Source organism: Eurytemora carolleeae, unplaced genomic scaffold (genome assembly GCF_000591075.1).
Source record: "Eurytemora carolleeae unplaced genomic scaffold, Eaff_2.0 scaffold215, whole genome shotgun sequence".
Lineage (NCBI taxonomy): Eukaryota > Metazoa > Arthropoda > Copepoda > Calanoida > Temoridae > Eurytemora > Eurytemora carolleeae.
In genome coordinates, this window is record NW_019396240.1 from 194,409 (window position 1) to 211,586 (window position 17,178).

Consider the following 17,178-nt stretch of genomic DNA (forward strand, 5'->3'; position numbering starts at 1 on the left):
AAAGCTGAGATGAAAAATCATGTTTATTCGTCGTCTACGTCCTCATCCTCTCCCTCCTCATCCATACTGTTCTCATCGGTTTCAGGGAGTTCGGCGAGAATCTTGAAAGAACCATCGTTTGCCCAGACAGCCAACATTCGTAATCTAAAAAACTCATTCATGAATTGAAGCCATCAAAAGTTAACAATGGAACCTTCAATCCTTTATTAAAATTTATTTTTGTCCATCTGAAATCTCAGACAGCAGAGCACATGAACAAACCATAGAGGACACTAGGGGCGTGTACGGGAATTTTTTCAGGGGGGGCCTCAGGGCAAACTGGGGCCTGAAACCCTCCTATAAATCATAGATTTTACTATTAATCCATGGGGGGATGCGCCCCCCCCCCCTCTTTGGAAACGTCAAAGTTTAAGTCGTCACAATAAAAAAGGTTCCAGTTTCGTTTATTTTACAAAAATCAAAAAACCGATACAAGAAATATCAATAAAGTTTGGTTCGACACAGGCATTAACTTTAAGGATCAATAAAGTTTGGTTCGCCACAGGCATTAACTTAAAGGGTATTGTACCAAATAAATGGACATTTACAATGTAAATTTCTAAAAGCAAATCTGAACTTATTAAGGTTTAAGAGAATAATAACAAACCTGAACTCTGCCTGCTCTTTCCCCAGTAATTTTAGAATCCTAGCCTGCTCACTTGTTAATATATCACCCTTTCTAATAATTAAATAATTATTAATAATTATCAAAAACTACAGGTTGCCTTCTAATGAATGTATATTTTTACTTGATTTATAGAAGGTTACCCACAATCTATGAAACTTTAATGACACTCTTAAATATAACAATTTAATTTTGTTGTATGCCTTGAACAAATTCTTTAATTATTTTCAAGTTGCAGTGAACTAAAATGTAAAAAAAGGCTGAATGAATTCCGTACAGTCGTCTCTGATGTCTCAACCTTTAATTTCTTCAATAATGTTTATGCTAAATGTGTAGAAATAGATATTATCTTCTCACTTATTAAAAAAAAAAAAACCAATGGATACAAATTATTCGTAATTTAACATATCCCAAAATGAAACCCAATACAACCCCCGATGTAACTCTTTTGTAAAATAAATATTTTTACTTGCAAACTGTGTGTTCTTGAATCAAGGTTACAATTCCCTTCTTGAGAGCTGTGGGAAGACCTAGAAGTCGGAGCTGAGGTTCAATAGCGTGGGAGAATTCAGGGAGAGGTCCTTCAGGTAGTACTACAGTTTCACTACACACTCCACCAGTTCTAGATATTGAATACATTATCATTCAGGTAATACTTAGTTTCACTACATACTCCACCAGTTCTAAATATTATTCTTCAGGTAGTAATACAGTTTTACTACACACTCCACCAATGTTAGATATTGAATATATTATCCTTCAGGTAGTACTACAGTTTCACTACACATAACAGTCTAGATATTGAATACATTATCCTTCAGGTAGTACTACAGTTTCACTACACATATACCAGTCTAGATATTTAATACATTATCCTTTAGGTTGTACTACAGTTTCACAACACACTCCACCAGTTAGATATCTAATACATTATCCTTCAGGTAGAACTTCAGTTTAAATACACACTCCACCAGTTCTAGATATTAAATATATTATCCTTCAGGTAGTACTACAGTTTTACTACACACTCCACCAGTTCTAGATATTTCAAGAGAAAAAAGAAAATTGGGGACTGTTAAAAAATTTAAAAGAAAGCTAGAAACATATGAAATAGCTGAATTGGATATTGTCATGTACAGGACAAATCCAAGATCTGGATCCGCATTAAAAATTGGACCCTTAACAGTAAGCACTTGATAATTGGAGATCTATTTGAAAAATGCAGGGTGGCCAAAACTTTTTTGAACACATCCGTACAAAAATCCGTACATTTTCAGAAGAAATCCGTAAAATCCGTACAATTTTCGAAAAACAATCCGTACAATTTTTTTTTTAAATCCGTACAATCCGTACATTTTTTTAAACCAATCCGTACATTTTTTAAAAAATCCGTACATTTTTTTTAAAAATCTGTACAATCAGTACAATTTTCGAAAAAAATCCCATTTTTGAAAAAAAAAAACATTAAAATTCAATTTTTCATTCATTGTCTTTTGTGTTCAGTTCATGTAAGAGGGTTTAAACTTCTTCAGCAAGAATCAATCTGTAAAAAATTGGCTTCATACATATATACAAACTAAATACTGGGTACATGATACTAGGTACATGATACTGGATACTGGATATATGATACAGGGTACATGATACAGGATACTGGGTACAAGATACAGGATACTGGATACTGGATACAGGATACTGGATACTGGATACTGGATACGGGATACAGGATACTGGATACAGGAAACTGGATACAGGATACTGGGTACATGATACTGGGTACATGATACTGGGTACATGATACTGGGTACATGAAACTGGGTACATGAAACTGGGTACATGATACAGGATACTACGTGGAGACGGAAGGATGCTGACAAAAACGTGTAATGTTCCAATTTACCAAATAAAATATTACTGTTGTTCATTACCTTGCGTAATCTGGGTGCGCTAATCCTTCGAACCATTCTAGCACATCTTCAGTCTTCTCGTTTGTGAAGAGTAGACCGCACTCTCCCCGGAGCAGGGTGGACACCTTGTGCAAATTCTCGTTGTACTCCTCTTCCTCAGTTCTAAAATAAAGACATGAATAATAATTGTAGATTTAGATTGGAAACTTATGTCAGAACATTAGAGTTGTAAATCAAAGGGATCAAGCATTGACTCGCGGATTAATTTAATTCCCATTTGATATTCAGCGGTGGTCATGCCCTGCAGGGATACTTTTATTGAAATATAAAGCATTATTCTCAAATTAAAGTGTCCACATTGCATATCGAGATCAAGCATTCAAGATTAACGATTCTTATACTTAACTTCCAACCTTTGATCAAGGAACTTAAGATGAAGAAAATTCTTTCACCTGAGGGAGCAAATCAGATTTCTTATGGGTCCCGAAGAAATTATTCTAGTTTTTATTTTCCAGCAGAGATATACTTTTTCTCAAAAAAACCCCTATTTTTCAGCTTATGTCTCAGTTCCAGACAAAAATAGGTTCGGAGAACTTAAAATATTCCTTCCCCTTTCAGTTCAAAATTATGGGGGAAAAAATGCTTTTAAAAATGAGAAATTTCATTCCAATTAAACACCGTATCTTAATTACTCTTATAGTATAACTTATATTTGCAGTATTTAGATACTTACTTTCCAAGAGCCTTAGCGACAACCCTGTTTTTGCCTATGAAGAATTTACTGTGACTCCATTTTTCTCTCACGTCTTTCAGTTTGTTATTCCTCATATTCTCAGTTTTAAACACGAATATTCTAGAAAAATAATTAATGTTAGCGAGCAAAATAGAATTATTAAGTTATTTTTATCTGTTTCAAACAAGAGTAACCAGTTTTAAGCGTAGCTAAATTTTTAACGCTTTGTTATTTGTAAATGAATAGAAATGAATGAAGAAGAATCTCAATAAACAAGTTCTAATTAAAGATTAATTGGGAAAGTTGATACATTAGATACATTAGATACATTTGATTTTCGACGATTTTTTTTGTGTCCATACTTCAAAATAACGATCCATTTTAAAATAAAAACATATTTTTAATTCAGAATTAAAATCATTTTATACATTGCTTTCATGGACTAACAAATATATATAAATATCGAATTTTTATGGAGCGTTTCACAACTGAGAAAAAATTATCTTTTTAATCGATGATAGGAAGTACCAAGAATGTAAGGCAAGGAAAGTCAATTGCGGTCGTGTATACTTTGTGTACATATTGAAACCAGTTCTCTTTGGGCGGAACAATAATAGATGCATCAGTGTTTGTTTAGTATCCGAGGAGGTTAAAAGCATTAAATTTTGATAATTCACATAATAGTTTCCTACGACCAGAATATTTCTTTGATTTTTTATGTGAATGATGGATCCCATGTCAGGCTTCGACATCCGTCTTGTGTTTACATTGCCACCCAGAGACAATACACTGCAATACAAAAGATGTGTCCACTTCTGAAATGACTTTCCTTGCCTTACATCCTTGGGAAGAACCGACTTTAAGGGGGGAAATAGTTTAAGTGCTTGTCATATCATCCGCTCAAATGAATCTATTTGTCCTTTTATCAATTTTTCAAACTTGTAGTTCGTATTTTAGAACTAGATATTGAGCTGAAAATGACATATTTTGCATTTAACGCAAGCGTAATTAAGGCAATTTTAACCAAGCCAATATATGGAGGGGGGGGGGGGGGCATCGAGTTTCTTTCAACTTGTCAAACAATGAATATTTGTTTGAAACTCGTTCTTTACTTCAACAATACATTAAGAACATTATTTAATTGGCACGTGGTGTAGTGAAATGACTGGTCCGGAGAAGAACATGGATGCACGACATGAACAGAGCAACTCTAATCGTAAGAAAAAGGAGAATTCATTTATGCTTTAATTTTACATATGGCAGTGAGAAGCATGCAGTTGTTTTAGGCTCAAAAAATCGCAGAATACCAATAATAAAAGGTTAGATTTTGACACTTGCAATACTGGATTCAGAGGGAAAATGAAATAAAAAAATAAAGAATTAGTTTTGATTTATATTACAAAATTCATCAAATTAAGACAGTTCAGAAATGATGGGAGATAAGAACTATTAAGAAACTACTTGCCGCCCATTGAATTTGAAACCTTATTAATAAATCGATACCATCCACCGATAAGCGGGGTCAGCCGAAAAAGTAAAACTGAACAGGAACATAGTGCATGTGATATGGAATGACCAAAGACGGAGTTACCCACCAAGGATGCGAATTGAGATGACCCACAACCCTTCAAATATAACATTTCTAAGGTTTAATAGACTTTCCTGCCTTCCCTTGAATAGTCTTGATCCCAAGCTTCTTAATTGACGTGGCAAATCAAATCAAATCATGAGTGTTAGAGAAAGCTTTAGGCTCCACTCTAAAGCCTGGAGTTTCAAGTCCTGACTGAGAGGTGAGTTTTCAGCCCGGACGTGTTTATTGAGTAACCGTATATGAATCAAGTAACGGTTTGTCAAGGGCAGGAAAAAAAGAAAATATGGAATCAAGACTTCATAAATTCTATATAATCATATCTTTAAGTTCAACATTTGTGGATGCACCTTATTAAAAGTTCAAAAATCTTTTTGACTTGAAATGTTTACTTTAGATCCAACATTAATCCAGTAATTGTCGCACTAGATGTTTTATATTCACTTTCCTTTTAACCCATTATCCTTATCTTATCTACGTAATCTATGTTTCAAGTACCTAGCATATGTATCTACGCAGTTGCGTACATTATCAACCAGCTTCTGCTTTGTTTCTAATCCAACCTTCTTCTCTACCTTGGTCAAAGAAATCTTTTTATCTCGCTTTGATTTAGGCATTTTAGGTCTGAAAACAGATTTATTTTAGGAATAATATAAATATACAAAAATACTTTTAATCACAGCCGAAGTTAATATACAAATTAGTAATTCAAAATTTGAGTCAGATTTACATAATACGATGAAATGGGTCAAGCTTGACTAAGGCCTAAGCTTCACAAAAAATAGATGCAAGGCCTAAAACATTTCATATTTTTTTGAGAATGTCATGTTCTATCACAGTACCAGCAAAGCTGTATTATACGTTAGGTCCGAATTCCACGAGAAACTGAGGCTGAGGTTAGGGATAAAACTCCAGCTTGTAAATAGTAATTCTTCCGTAGAAATCAGAGCTCGAGTTAAATGCAATCCTAAAAATATTATTTCAAATTATGGTGATTTTCACGTTCAAGGGACGAGGGAATTCCTGATTAATATTGAGTACAAGTTTCGAGCCGGTGTCATGGAGACCCGAACCTACCCCTCGTGTTTGCCAAATTTTAGACATAAGAAGCAAGTTTTCGATAATGTCGATATTTGTTAATGTATTTTGATTTAGCATTCACATTTAAATTATCAGTCTCCACGAAATAAGATTGAGAATTTGTTACTAGTTACTTTTTAGAACTGAAAAAGCATTTATCTAATAAAACGTTAAAAGCAATTGAAAACGTAGGAAACTTGTTTAACATAGTTGAAAAAATTTTGACAGGGGGGGGAAAGGGGGGTTCTCCGTGTAGGGTAGACTACATGAATAACAGCGAGTTTAACAAGTTCCTTACGTTCAACAAGTAAAAACTTTAGAACTTACCTAATTTTCTTGACATGAACTCTTTCCTTGAGGTAGAAGTACTGAAGTTTATTACTATCCTCGGGGTAGAAATCTAGAACCTTTAGAGAACCTTCTGTCTCGACATAACACTCTTTACCAGCGAACCCACCTGAACAATAACCTTGATTAAGCACGAGGTCTAGAGAGCAGTAACAGAGACGTTCCTGGAGCCAGCCGTTTATAAATTATTTGAAAACCAGTAAACTTCAATTAATTTTTGATAATTTACAACGTAGTTTGTATCATACCGTCTGTAATAATAAATATTCATAACAGTAAGCAACGAAATGGCCAGTTGCAAATTATGAGCTTTGCCAATTTTTTTCTCAAAGAGGGCTTACTTTTGGTCTAGAGCTTTAATCTTAAGTCTAAGAGCTGTGCTCTTTGATCTAGTAGAGCTGTGCTCTTTGATCTAGTAAAGCTTTACTCTTTGATCTAGAAGAGCTTTACTCTTTTAACTAGAAGAGCTTTACTCTTTGATCTAGCAGAGCTTTACTCTTAGATCTAGCAGAGCTTTACTCTTTAATCTAGCAGAGCTTTACTCTTTGATCTAGCAGAGCTTTACTCTTTGATCTAGCAGAGCTTTACTCTTTAATCTTGAAGAGCTTTTCTAATTGATCTAGAAGAGCTTTTCTCATTGATCTAGAAGAGCTTTACTCTTTGATCTTAACTAGCTCTCGACCATAATGCCTGTAATTTTCAATTCACCTTGAAATTGCAGAGAGAATCCAGATATTGAAGAAAGTTCGGGAAACTCGAGAGATATCCACTGCGGACTACCCTTGCAAACAAATAATTTAATAATCTAGTTAAAAAGTAACTTAATAAACTGCACATTAAAAATTTACAACTTAGGGGAAAAAATAAACTTTATCTTTCTCAAAATCGTCTAGGCAGTTTCGTGAAACAAAACTGTAATTTCAAATTTGAATAACATATTCCCCCCTTCTTTCTTGAAGGATATAGAACGCTTATCCAAGGAAATAAAATTTACCTGATCCGAATTCCAACAGGTCTCTTCTCTATTATCAAAGAGAAACTTCTTCCCAAACTGCTTAGTGTCCCGGTTTAGTGTAGAGCTCACCCTGCAAGTATACTTCCTCTCTGTCAGAACAGACATTCTCTCTGAAATATTTATATCTTGTTCTAGAGCTCCGGGATCGTGTGGTGCGGACAAGTCCAGGGACTCCAGGTTCCAATGGAGACAGGTTTACTTCTTCTTGGAGACACCGACAGTCTTTCCCTTGTGTCCGGTAGTCTTGGTATGCTGACCACGAGTTCTCAGTCCCCTGAATAAATACGCAATTAAACAGTTAAATATTTAACAGGAGGACGGGGTGGGGGGGTGAGAAAAACTGATTAAAAAAAAATAAAATGTTGTTCCGAGTATGTTTCCAAGATCTCCTCTATTAAAAGAAAGAGAACTAACGATGAAACCCGGGATAATTTTGCAAACACTTCGACCAACGGACCATGTTGATTCCGCTGGAGATACCGGAATGCTTTTTAACGTAACAACCACCCCCCCTTTTTTAAACAAAAATTACATAGAAAAAAAGTTCCAGACTGATTTAAGCCAGAGCGAAAGCAAAAAATTTCTCATTAAATTTTTAGTTTGTGATGCTTAGTTGTTGGAATTATTTCAATATTTGCCCTGAGCTGGAAACTTAAGAATGAGATGGCTTAAGCTGAGTAATGTATACACTTTTATTCTTAATCCTCTTATTTTGGATATCCCTACTGTATAAAAGTTACGTTTGATAACAATTACAGATACAATGCTATATCGATTGGACTAATATCCGATTGAATTAGTCACTCGTGAACCTTTTAAAAAGTATATTTTCACATTAGAATTTATCCAAAACTTTCATGTATGTAATCGATGTTTAGTTCAATTGATATGACACAATTAATACCAGTAAAAAACCGGTTTTTAACATGATACACTGATTGGTTTTATACTTCTTGCTTGGATATCGAATGCGTATTGAAGTAATCTCGGGTTTAGTAAAACCAGGAGTTCAAGCATTAATCTTGATATCCATCATTCTTAAGTTTTCAGCACAGGACCAAAATTTAAAAAGAAAGATTTGAAATATCAGCACGGCACTTGCGTTCTCGGTATACTCCAGATATGGTGAATTTTTATAATATGAACCACGTCTGGAAGGAAAGGGTTGACACACTGCTGAAAATGAACCATCAGGATTCAAGTCAAAACACCTAATTTTATTTCGGAATATATTAATATGCAGACTAAGTTATAATCCCAATAATAGGCTTCAGTAGACAATATTAATAAGTGATATGCCAAAGTGGGGGGNAAGGGGGTAACTAACCAGTAATGACGAAGACCCCTGTGAGCCCTGATCTTCTTCAGTCTCTCGAGATCCTCACGGAGCTTGTTGTCAAGGATATTGGCCATAACCTAGATAAAGAAATTCTCTTAAACTCCCTGGTGTACATTTTAGATAAAAACAAATTCGACATTTTTTGACACAATGTATCCCTTAAAAAATTCTATAATATCGCATAGTTCACTTTCAGTGCTTAGGATAAAATTTTTATAACCTCTCTTTGAATTATTCAAAGTTCAGATTTAGGTTTTAGGAGTTAAAAAGGTTTTTTTTACAGTTTTTAGCTGATATTTTATCCCTTGGATCCAGATCCGGATCCGTTGGATCCGTAAGAGTTTGGCTTGCTGGATCCTGATCAGGATCCGCAAAAATACGCGGATCCAAGGGGCTAAATATCAACCAAAAACTGCAAAAAAAAGTTTTTACTCCTAAAACCAAAATCTGAAATTTTGAAAAAAAGAGAGATTATAAAAACATATATAACAAATATAATTTAATAATTATTCTTTGTTAAAAAATTCAGTAAACCTTAAGAAATGACTTGGATCCGGATCCGCATCAAAATTAAATTGATAGAATCGAAAGATATAATATTTAGTTGGAAACATTCTCTATAAAGAGAAATAAAGCATTTATAAACCATTAATTTTAAACCATTGTAAGGACGCACAGTCACGCACGTACATACATGTGACAAAGTAACAACTTGATTACACAAGATAACTAGTGCATTTTTTTTACCTGCGCGGTCTTTCCGTCCTTGATATCCCTGTTCCTGTTAAGGAACCAATCAGGGATCTTGTACTGTCTGGGGTTCTGCATGATGGTGATGATCTTCTCGCAATCCTCCTCAGACAGTTCTCCGGCACGCTTGGACAGAGGAATATCCGCCTTCTTCAGGACGACGTTAGCGTAACGCCTACCAATACCCTGAATTAGTTCTCGTAAAATCGTACGTACCATCCAAGTTGATTTTAAGAATGGGAGAAAGTTGTGAATATATAACTATTATTTTGGGACAGAGAAACATTTCAAAACCAACCTTTCCCTAAATTGAATGTCAGTTACCCCAATCCCTTTCCATTTTATCCAGATCAATTTGATTCATCTAAGGACCTTACGTATCCTCTCCTGAAGCTATTCAGAATAAAAACCCATGCAATTAATGAAAGTTTATTTACAAAGTTGTAAGTAAATCTACCTCGTAGATACCTTGGGTAGATTTATTAGATATTTAGTAAAGAAAGGGTTCGTCGCTAATTTCCACAAATCTTTAATGGTTCATCATTTTAACAGCTTCAGGTAAGGTTCCGGGACAAAATTGATCCCCGAGAAGGACAATTTATATAATATAACAAGACATTTATTTTATGTTGCGTGTAGCCTGTCAAACGGCTGAACCGATTGTGCTGGAATTTTTAGTAGACACTTATGGGTGGCCGGGGGGTGTTTAAAGCTAAAAAGAATTCTATATTTTTTAAAATCTTTTTTTCCACGGGCAACGCCGGACCATTAAGCTAGTATAAAATATAAAGATCACCTTGATGGAAGTCAGAGCAAACATGACATTGGTTTTTCCCTCGATGTTCGTGTTAAGAACACGAAGAATATGCTGGAAGTTTGGTGGACAAACCAGCGACATCTTCTCTGAAAAAATCAGATTTTTTACTGGCCAAGTTTTGAATGGGTGTATGTATCAATCGTCGTTTCCTACATAGTTAGATTTACTCGTTCTCCTCGCTTCTCATCTTGGCGCTGGGGTTGGTCACACGGATGGCCAACTGCTGGGCACGCTCAACCAGAGCTTTCCTGTTCTTGGAGGAAACTCCGTGGGCAATCTCAGCACAAAACTTCTTGTTCTGCATCATCAGAACCTCGAGCTCCTTCAGGTTGTGAACAAGAACCTAGATAACAAAACTATGGTAAGCACGTACCAAAATTATAAAACTGGTTGTGAACAATTAAAACCATAACAAATCACTTGTGAGCATAACCATAAATAAAGCATAATGAGAAAGAGCCTGGATAATAAGACCAATATTAAACAAGAACATGGATAATTAACATTTTGTGAACAAGAACCTGGATAATAAAACATTTTGTGAACAAGAACCTGGATAACGTAACATTTTGTGAACAAAAACCTGGATAATAAAACCAGTCTGGATAGAGACCCTGTATAACCCTGCATAATAAAACTAGTGGTGAAAAATAACCTGGATAATTTAGCTAGTTGTGAATAATCTAGTTATTGATCAGATTCTTGTTAAATACTGGTTTAATTATCCAGGTTCTTTTGAACAAGAACCTGGATAATGAAATTAGTTGTGAACAAAGACATTGGGTATAAAAACCAGTATTGAACAAGAACCTGGATAAAATACCAGTATTTACAAAACCTGGATGACAAAACCAGTAATTAACAAGGACCTGGATAATACATCAGTTTTAAACAAGAACCTGGATAAAAACACCAGTGTAAGTATTGAACAATAACCTGGATAATAAAACCAGTATTGAACGAAAGCCTGGAAAACAAAACCATTTGTTAACATGAACCTGGATAATAGAACCAGTATTTATCAAGACCCCAGATAATAAACCCAGTATTGAACAAGAACCTAGATAATAACTATTATTGAACTAAACCCTGGATAATAAAACCACCAGTTGTATTTTGGCAAGAACCTAGATAATGAAAATCATTTGTGAACCACAACTTCGAAGAAAATAACAGTTGTGATCAATGACCTAGATAATTTACAATTCTGAAACTTCCTAGGGCCAAGATAAAAAAAATGTGAACCTATGCAACTGAACTGGTAAAAAACTTAAATAATTAGAACTTTAATTATAAAAACAATGCGAACAAAACCCGTCATGAACTAAATAGGTTAACAAGGAAGGAGTGTCATGAAAAAGAGCGATCCAAGATAGTACTATTAGACCTTTCTGATCAAAAACGTGGAATATATTTTCGTTTTTCTACATTTAGCCCAGTTTATTTTTGATAATTCCTTCGTTTTTCTGAGTAGACTAAAGAAGCCACAATTCAAAATCATCAGTTTTAATAATAATATTGATATCTTATTCGTAATCGCTCAGTCAAACCTTTGTGAATCGGACATCATCATCTATGAATGTGAGGTAACATAAAATCAGGCTAACAGTCCCTTTCAGATCCAATTAGGAAGATTTTTAATTCAGATGAGGGTAAAGAGTGCCGTTATGATTCAAACAATCCAATTTTTACTTAAAAGGTCACTCAAGGTTTAAGTCCTCCCTCTGCTAATAGACTAAGACCCTGCGTACCTTACGGAATCCAGTGGGCAGCATATGCCTGGTGGACTTGGCTGAACCATATCCAATTCCTGGCAGCTTGTACATACCACGGAACTTACGTCTGACTCTGTTGTCAATACCCTGAATTATGTTGAGGTTAGAGAAATGATATTTTGCCTAACTAGATAATATTTTTAAATTAACAATTAAAAATCGATCATAAATGTAGCAAAATTTAGCCCCCCCCCCCCATTAGAGAAATCTAGATTTGCATTATTTTTCATCACAAGTTGAATTATTGTGGCCAATTCAATTAAGAGAAATATAAACTTCTTCCAAGAAGAATTTCCTAGGAAGGTAAAATCATCGGGTTAAAAAATAAAATTCCTCACCTTGGGACGTCTCCAGTTTTGCTTCAGTTTGTCATACCGATCACTCTGATGACGAATGAACCTCTTGGTCCTCTTCTTGACGATCTTCGGCCTGGAGGCCGGAGTGAGAGACATTTTCACTCTGAAATTTATCACTTTAATAGTTTGACATTAATATAAAGTGAATACAGAGTAGGATGGATGGATTCCTATGAACCCGAGCAGTGGATAGAAAACCCGCAACTAATTGTTTAATCGAAAAGTCCGAATCCCATGTCGTCATCCTCTTCCTCCTCCTCCTCAACCTTCTTCTCCTCCTTCTTGCCGGCGGCGGGTGCAGCTCCACCTAAACAAATAAGTTGATAAAAAAAATTCTAAATTATCAAATGCAGGAAAATCTTGCTTTGATTTCAGTCCTTTATTCTTAAAGGGAGTGTTCGCGAAAAATGAAAGGGGGTATAGGCTTAATGCGATAAAAAAGCGCTTTTAATCGCTAATGATCTTACTTCTATCTGTTGCGTCTATAAGGAGAAAATTGTTAAAGACTTCCCATACCAAAGAACGTACCGACCATACAAATTGAGAAAATTGCAACATACGACTTAGACCGTAAAAAATCAATTTAATTTCAAACAAATCTTTCAGATATTACAACCTATAGTCATCGATTATCTTTCGCCACATTTATATATAGTTGATTTTTCATAATATGTTTTAATTGTTATGATCTGATAGTTACTTATAAAAACATTTATTCCTGTTCCGAGGATTTTTTGTAATGCAGACCACATTTTCATATTTTCCAGGAATGTTTGAAAACAAGTTGTAAGCTAAATATTATTTTAAAAAAACAAAATCAAAACTGGTATAAAATATCAAATATATACAAATGTGGCGAAAGATAATAGATGACTATAGGTTGTAATCAGGGAGTAAGGAATAGAAGGGAGATATAACTGACGCGGTTCGCCCCACCATATGATTATACATGCTTTGCAGACGAGTACTCCATTTGTATATGAAATGCTCAGAATAGGTTATTGTATGCCCATTAAATGTACATCAGACAAATACTTCTTATTCAAATGGAGTACTCGTCTGCAAAGCATGTATAATCATTTGGTAGGGCGAACCGCGTCAGTTATATCTCCCTTCTATTCCTTCCTCCCTGGTTGTAATATCTGAACGATTTGTTTGAAATTAAATTGATTTTTGTACGGTCTAAGTCGTATGTTGCAATTTACTCAATTTTTATGGACGCCGTGTTATTCGGTTTGAGTCGTCGTTAACAATTTTCTCCTTATAGACGCAACAGATAGAAGTAAGATTAGTAGCGATCAAACGCGCTCTTTTATCGCATTAAGCCTATACCCCCTTTCATTTTTCGCGAACACTCCCTTTAAAGCTAAAATAAATCTTAAACCCTTGTGTGCAGCACTAACTGAAGGCATACAAAGATCTGTGATATAGTTAATTTAAACTAGGGTAGGAGGGGGGGGGGGGGGACAACAGGGATTCTTCATATGTTAGAGATTTCATTTTTATTTAAATCCCTTTCACTGTAAAAATGAACCTTTAATTTTTTAAAAGAAAATTAAGGAATATTAAAATTGAAATAATGAACATTAAGTCTTCAAAATGCTTACCGGCAGCGGGAGCAGGAGCAGCGGCACCAGCAGCAGGGGCAGCTCCAACACCACTTCCAACATTGGTAATCAGCTTCTTGATGTCAGCTGACTCTAGAGCCTAAAATCGCAAGATTTTAATTTCTGAATTTAACTAACCGTTCATACATTCAGTGAGAAAAATTAGGCTTGAACAAATTATTTTGGACGGCACGCTGTGAAAGAAAGAAACTCCCAATTGTGAAAATATTAGTTATTTCAAAAAAAATGATCAGTAGGGGAAAAAAAGAAAAACAATAAACCAAAAAACAATGGAAAACCAAGTATCAAACTGAGCTCTGAGCAAAAATGAAATACGTGGAATAAAGTCGAGATCGGGGGTAGGGTGAAGAAAAATAAACATTAGCAGGGTAGTTTGTCCAGTGTCTAACCTTATTGACACTACTGTCCAAAATGTCATTAAATTTACCCCAGCATGAAACCATCGAGAGTAATATTTAGACTTTAACTCGCTTCATACCGATATACAATTTTTAGTTCCAAGAAACGTAATTTACAATAATACCTTGGCGAAAAGTCCAGGCCAGAAGGGCTCGAAATCGACTCCAGCAGCCTTAAGGATGGTGGCGATCTTCTCTCCGGTGACAGTGACGTCATCGTCGGCGAGGATGAGGGCGGCATAGGTGCAGGCGAGCTCGGAGTTAGACATTTTGTTGTGCAAGTTTCCAAAGACTTAGCTCAAGATGAGAACAAGCACGCTTCTGAAATAGACAGAGAAATTAGCAACAGTTATTATATCACAAATTTTAATATAAATTTTAGAATTTAGATCTGGATGGTTGATGAAACATCTATCTTCTATCCGTTTTCCCGTTCCCGCGTTTTCCAGCGAAGAGATGTTTTGGCATCTTGCATTTGATAGCTCTGTCCGATTCTCCGGCTTTCCCGTGCATTGAGAAGTTTTTCTCCCTCGTTTTATTCTGAATTTTCTTGATTTTCTTAACCTGCACAGCATCCTTCACTCCAGACTGATCTCTAGGCATTCTACTTGAGCTCCTGGCCCTGCGGCTAGATCCATCATCGACCTTCAGCCTTTTCCTGCTCAAGCTCCTTTCATTCGTCCTTGTAAAATGTGCTCCCTTAGTATCCTTCATATCCACTCCAAGATCCTCGAACTCTCTCTTCAACCTGCTCACGCTCCTCTCTCTCTTCTTCGCCAGTGTGTTCCTTGGCATAACCGACTTCGTCGTGTTATCAATGATCTGTTCCTCCTTCATGCAGGCCTTCTTGTATCTAATCTTGCCAGCCAGCTCCTTGATCTCAGCGTAACTTTCATCCTCCTCGGACTCCTCACTGTCATAGAATCCTGCCTTCTCCCTCTCCTCCTCCTCCCTCTCCAGGGCATCCAGCTTCTCCATGATGTCGGGGTCGATGAAATCTGCGATGTTGTGTCCCTCCCATGTCTCAGGGATAATGTCGTATTTCTGGTCGTCAGGGATAAGATATTTCTTCTTAAGATCCAGAATATAGTCATCTCCTTGTTCCAATTCAATCTGTCTCTCAGACTTCCATCTTGGAGCCTTCTCTTCATCATCATCTCCCTCCTCCTCATCCTCATCCATCTTGTTCTCAAGCTTCTCTTGAAGTTTCCTAAACATTATGCCAATCATTAGTTAATAAAATTAAAATATATTACAATCTAGAAGTGATCATCTTAGAATTATTAATTAATCTATTAGTGGTTTAACTTACAGAAGTTACTTTGTCGTTATAGTTAATGATCAAAATACATTTAATGTTAGTGAGAGANTGACAGCTGCTGGTGGTATGAACGCTGGCCTAGATTTCGAGTCTCTAGGTGCAGGTTCAGCTACGTGGAGACGGTTCAGGATTCCATCAACCTTCTTACTCCGGAACTTGGCTTCAACTCTGTGTTGCAACAGCAGCTCACAGGCATTGGTCTAAATTAAAATCATAAAGATCTACGATAACAAAATCTAATGATTTAAGTATTTAAACTGAAAGAAACTTGTTACAATGGTAACTAGATATCAGAGGAATAATTAAATTTTTTTGAGTCTGGGTTTCATTTCTTAGATGTATCCGAAACGAGATCTCCGATTAGACAAGTTTTGCTTTATTACTGAAATATCACAGCTTTGAGATATTACTTATGCATCAAACTTGCGGTCAATGAAATATTGTCATAAATCCTACAAATCTTACCTTGACGTCCATAACTCCAACCTCCGTAACCGTTGACATCTCCAGGATATCTCGTCCTATCTCTTTCTCAATCTCTTTGTAGATTATCTCCTTCTCCTCAGTTAGCTCTGTCCTGGCCAACACGTCGCTCTTGTTGGCGACTACAATCAGGGGTTTGTTGTTGAACAGTGGCTTGATGCTGTCAAAAAGAGCTTTCTGCTGCCTATAAAAATTTCATAATAAATACACCACATAATACTAAAGTATCATTAGGTTAATAAAGATACTTGGTGGTGGTGGTGGGGAGGGGGGGGGATGGCTAAGCGATATGATCCATATCTTAATATTTCTTTTACCCCATAAATTTCGGATAGACATAATTTATCCAAATCTATCTTTCGTGTTAAGGTCTCTTTCCAATATTTAAATGTTAACATGAAAAATACAATGTTAACCGACGGTTACAATTTTAATTTGGAAAGAAATTTCAAAATTCAGTCAATTTTTTAAAATAAAACTTTTAAAAAGTGAGAAAAGTTGAGGATAAAAAGCAGCAATGAACTTACACAAGCGAGTGTCCACACTGCTCGCTAGGATCCATAAAGTAAAGAACAACTGCTCTGAGATGGGCTAGAGCTGTAATAGCCTGCATCTCAATTGTGTTCCGCTCCTCCAGGGGATGATCAAGGATACCAGGAGTATCAACAACCTAGAAAAATACAAAAAATAGATGAAATAAAATATCGTTTGTTTTTAAGAGATTGAATTTAAAATACTAGGCTTTTAGGGGCCCATCTTCTATTTAAATTGTGAACATGTTCTTTTTGTTTACATTTTAAAACAAAGAAAAAAATTGTAAGAATTTAAATTTTTTACAAAATAAAAAACCTTAAAAACACATTTTTAAAATTTTTATCATTCATAACCTTCCCTGTGGTCACGTGATGTCCCACAACAAATTTGGGCCCGATCGGTTCAGCCGTTTTGACGTTTATTGGATACAAACAAACAGACA

General features: G+C 35.6%; 6 protein-coding genes across 6 annotated transcripts in view; all 6 read right to left on the bottom strand.

Moving 5' to 3' along the window:
* Positions 1-5: 5 nt before the first annotated feature.
* Positions 6-5,529, bottom strand: LOC111699109 (mRNA turnover protein 4 homolog). The gene is made up of 6 exons (XM_023469681.1): positions 5,391-5,529; positions 3,305-3,424; positions 2,593-2,733; positions 1,134-1,286; positions 647-718; positions 6-144 (listed from the first exon to the last, which is right to left on the bottom strand). Exons 1-6 carry the CDS (start codon positions 5,507-5,509, stop codon positions 24-26), a joined length of 726 nt encoding a protein of 241 aa, XP_023325449.1. The 5' UTR covers positions 5,510-5,529; the 3' UTR covers positions 6-23.
* LOC111699112 (nuclear receptor 2C2-associated protein) lies at positions 5,516-7,457 on the bottom strand. Its single transcript, XM_023469684.1, has 4 exons — positions 7,315-7,457; positions 7,029-7,101; positions 6,300-6,429; positions 5,516-5,859 (listed from the first exon to the last, which is right to left on the bottom strand). The coding sequence occupies exons 1-4, from the start codon at positions 7,438-7,440 to the stop codon at positions 5,790-5,792; spliced, it is 399 nt and encodes a 132-aa protein (XP_023325452.1). The 5' UTR covers positions 7,441-7,457; the 3' UTR covers positions 5,516-5,789.
* LOC111699110 (40S ribosomal protein S18) lies at positions 7,445-10,332 on the bottom strand. The gene is made up of 4 exons (XM_023469682.1): positions 10,221-10,332; positions 9,422-9,610; positions 8,663-8,751; positions 7,445-7,609 (listed from the first exon to the last, which is right to left on the bottom strand). Exons 1-4 carry the CDS (start codon positions 10,320-10,322, stop codon positions 7,531-7,533), a joined length of 459 nt encoding a protein of 152 aa, XP_023325450.1. The 5' UTR covers positions 10,323-10,332; the 3' UTR covers positions 7,445-7,530.
* LOC111699111 (60S ribosomal protein L32) lies at positions 10,327-12,491 on the bottom strand. The gene is made up of 3 exons (XM_023469683.1): positions 12,355-12,491; positions 11,993-12,103; positions 10,327-10,584 (listed from the first exon to the last, which is right to left on the bottom strand). Exons 1-3 carry the CDS (start codon positions 12,466-12,468, stop codon positions 10,405-10,407), a joined length of 405 nt encoding a protein of 134 aa, XP_023325451.1. The 5' UTR covers positions 12,469-12,491; the 3' UTR covers positions 10,327-10,404.
* LOC111699113 (60S acidic ribosomal protein P1) lies at positions 12,475-14,698 on the bottom strand. The gene is made up of 3 exons (XM_023469685.1): positions 14,524-14,698; positions 13,980-14,079; positions 12,475-12,679 (listed from the first exon to the last, which is right to left on the bottom strand). Exons 1-3 carry the CDS (start codon positions 14,665-14,667, stop codon positions 12,585-12,587), a joined length of 339 nt encoding a protein of 112 aa, XP_023325453.1. The 5' UTR covers positions 14,668-14,698; the 3' UTR covers positions 12,475-12,584.
* Positions 14,699-14,717: 19 nt separating this feature from the next.
* LOC111699104 (nucleolar GTP-binding protein 1) overlaps positions 14,718-17,178 on the bottom strand; it is a 4,285-nt gene continuing 1,824 nt past the window's right edge. The window contains exons 5-8 of the mRNA XM_023469675.1: positions 16,730-16,872; positions 16,185-16,386; positions 15,770-15,919; positions 14,718-15,610 (exon numbers count right to left, since the gene is read on the bottom strand). Of these exons, the coding sequence (XP_023325443.1) occupies positions 14,810-15,610; positions 15,770-15,919; positions 16,185-16,386; positions 16,730-16,872 (1,296 nt within the window). The 3' untranslated portion in view covers positions 14,718-14,809. The remainder of the gene's footprint in view (positions 15,611-15,769; positions 15,920-16,184; positions 16,387-16,729; positions 16,873-17,178) is intronic.

Excerpts from the sequence above, each read along its gene's own strand:
- LOC111699109 (XM_023469681.1), bottom strand. The coding sequence starts at position 5,509 with ATGCCTAAATCAAAGCGAGATAAAAAGATTTCTTTGACCAAGGTAGAG. Across the intron at positions 719-1,133 it reads CAAGAACACACAGTTTGCAA|AAAGGGTGATATATTAACAA; the intron begins GTAAAAATATTT and ends TTTAATTATTAG. Across the intron at positions 145-646 it reads AAAGAGCAGGCAGAGTTCAG|ATTACGAATGTTGGCTGTCT; the intron begins GTTTGTTATTAT and ends TGAGTTTTTTAG.
- LOC111699112 (XM_023469684.1), bottom strand. The coding sequence starts at position 7,440 with ATGTCTGTTCTGACAGAGAGGAAGTATACTTGCAGGGTGAGCTCTACA. Across the intron at positions 7,102-7,314 it reads CCTGTTGGAATTCGGATCAG|GGTAGTCCGCAGTGGATATC; the intron begins GTAAATTTTATT and ends TTTGTTTGCAAG. Across the intron at positions 5,860-6,299 it reads GTTCATGTCAAGAAAATTAG|GATTGCATTTAACTCGAGCT; the intron begins GTAAGTTCTAAA and ends TAATATTTTTAG.
- LOC111699110 (XM_023469682.1), bottom strand. The coding sequence starts at position 10,322 with ATGTCGCTGGTTTGTCCACCAAACTTCCAGCATATTCTTCGTGTTCTT. Across the intron at positions 8,752-9,421 it reads AGGACGGAAAGACCGCGCAG|GTTATGGCCAATATCCTTGA; the intron begins GTAAAAAAAATG and ends TTCTTTATCTAG. Across the intron at positions 7,610-8,662 it reads AGGGGTCTTCGTCATTACTG|GGGACTGAGAACTCGTGGTC; the intron begins GTTAGTTACCCC and ends GTATTTATTCAG.
- LOC111699111 (XM_023469683.1), bottom strand. The coding sequence starts at position 12,468 with ATGTCTCTCACTCCGGCCTCCAGGCCGAAGATCGTCAAGAAGAGGACC. Across the intron at positions 12,104-12,354 it reads AAAACTGGAGACGTCCCAAG|GGTATTGACAACAGAGTCAG; the intron begins GTGAGGAATTTT and ends AACATAATTCAG. Across the intron at positions 10,585-11,992 it reads TGCCCACTGGATTCCGTAAG|GTTCTTGTTCACAACCTGAA; the intron begins GTACGCAGGGTC and ends TTTGTTATCTAG.
- LOC111699113 (XM_023469685.1), bottom strand. The coding sequence starts at position 14,667 with ATGTCTAACTCCGAGCTCGCCTGCACCTATGCCGCCCTCATCCTCGCC. Across the intron at positions 14,080-14,523 it reads GGCCTGGACTTTTCGCCAAG|GCTCTAGAGTCAGCTGACAT; the intron begins GTATTATTGTAA and ends TTGCGATTTTAG. Across the intron at positions 12,680-13,979 it reads TGCTCCTGCTCCCGCTGCCG|GTGGAGCTGCACCCGCCGCC; the intron begins GTAAGCATTTTG and ends TTATTTGTTTAG.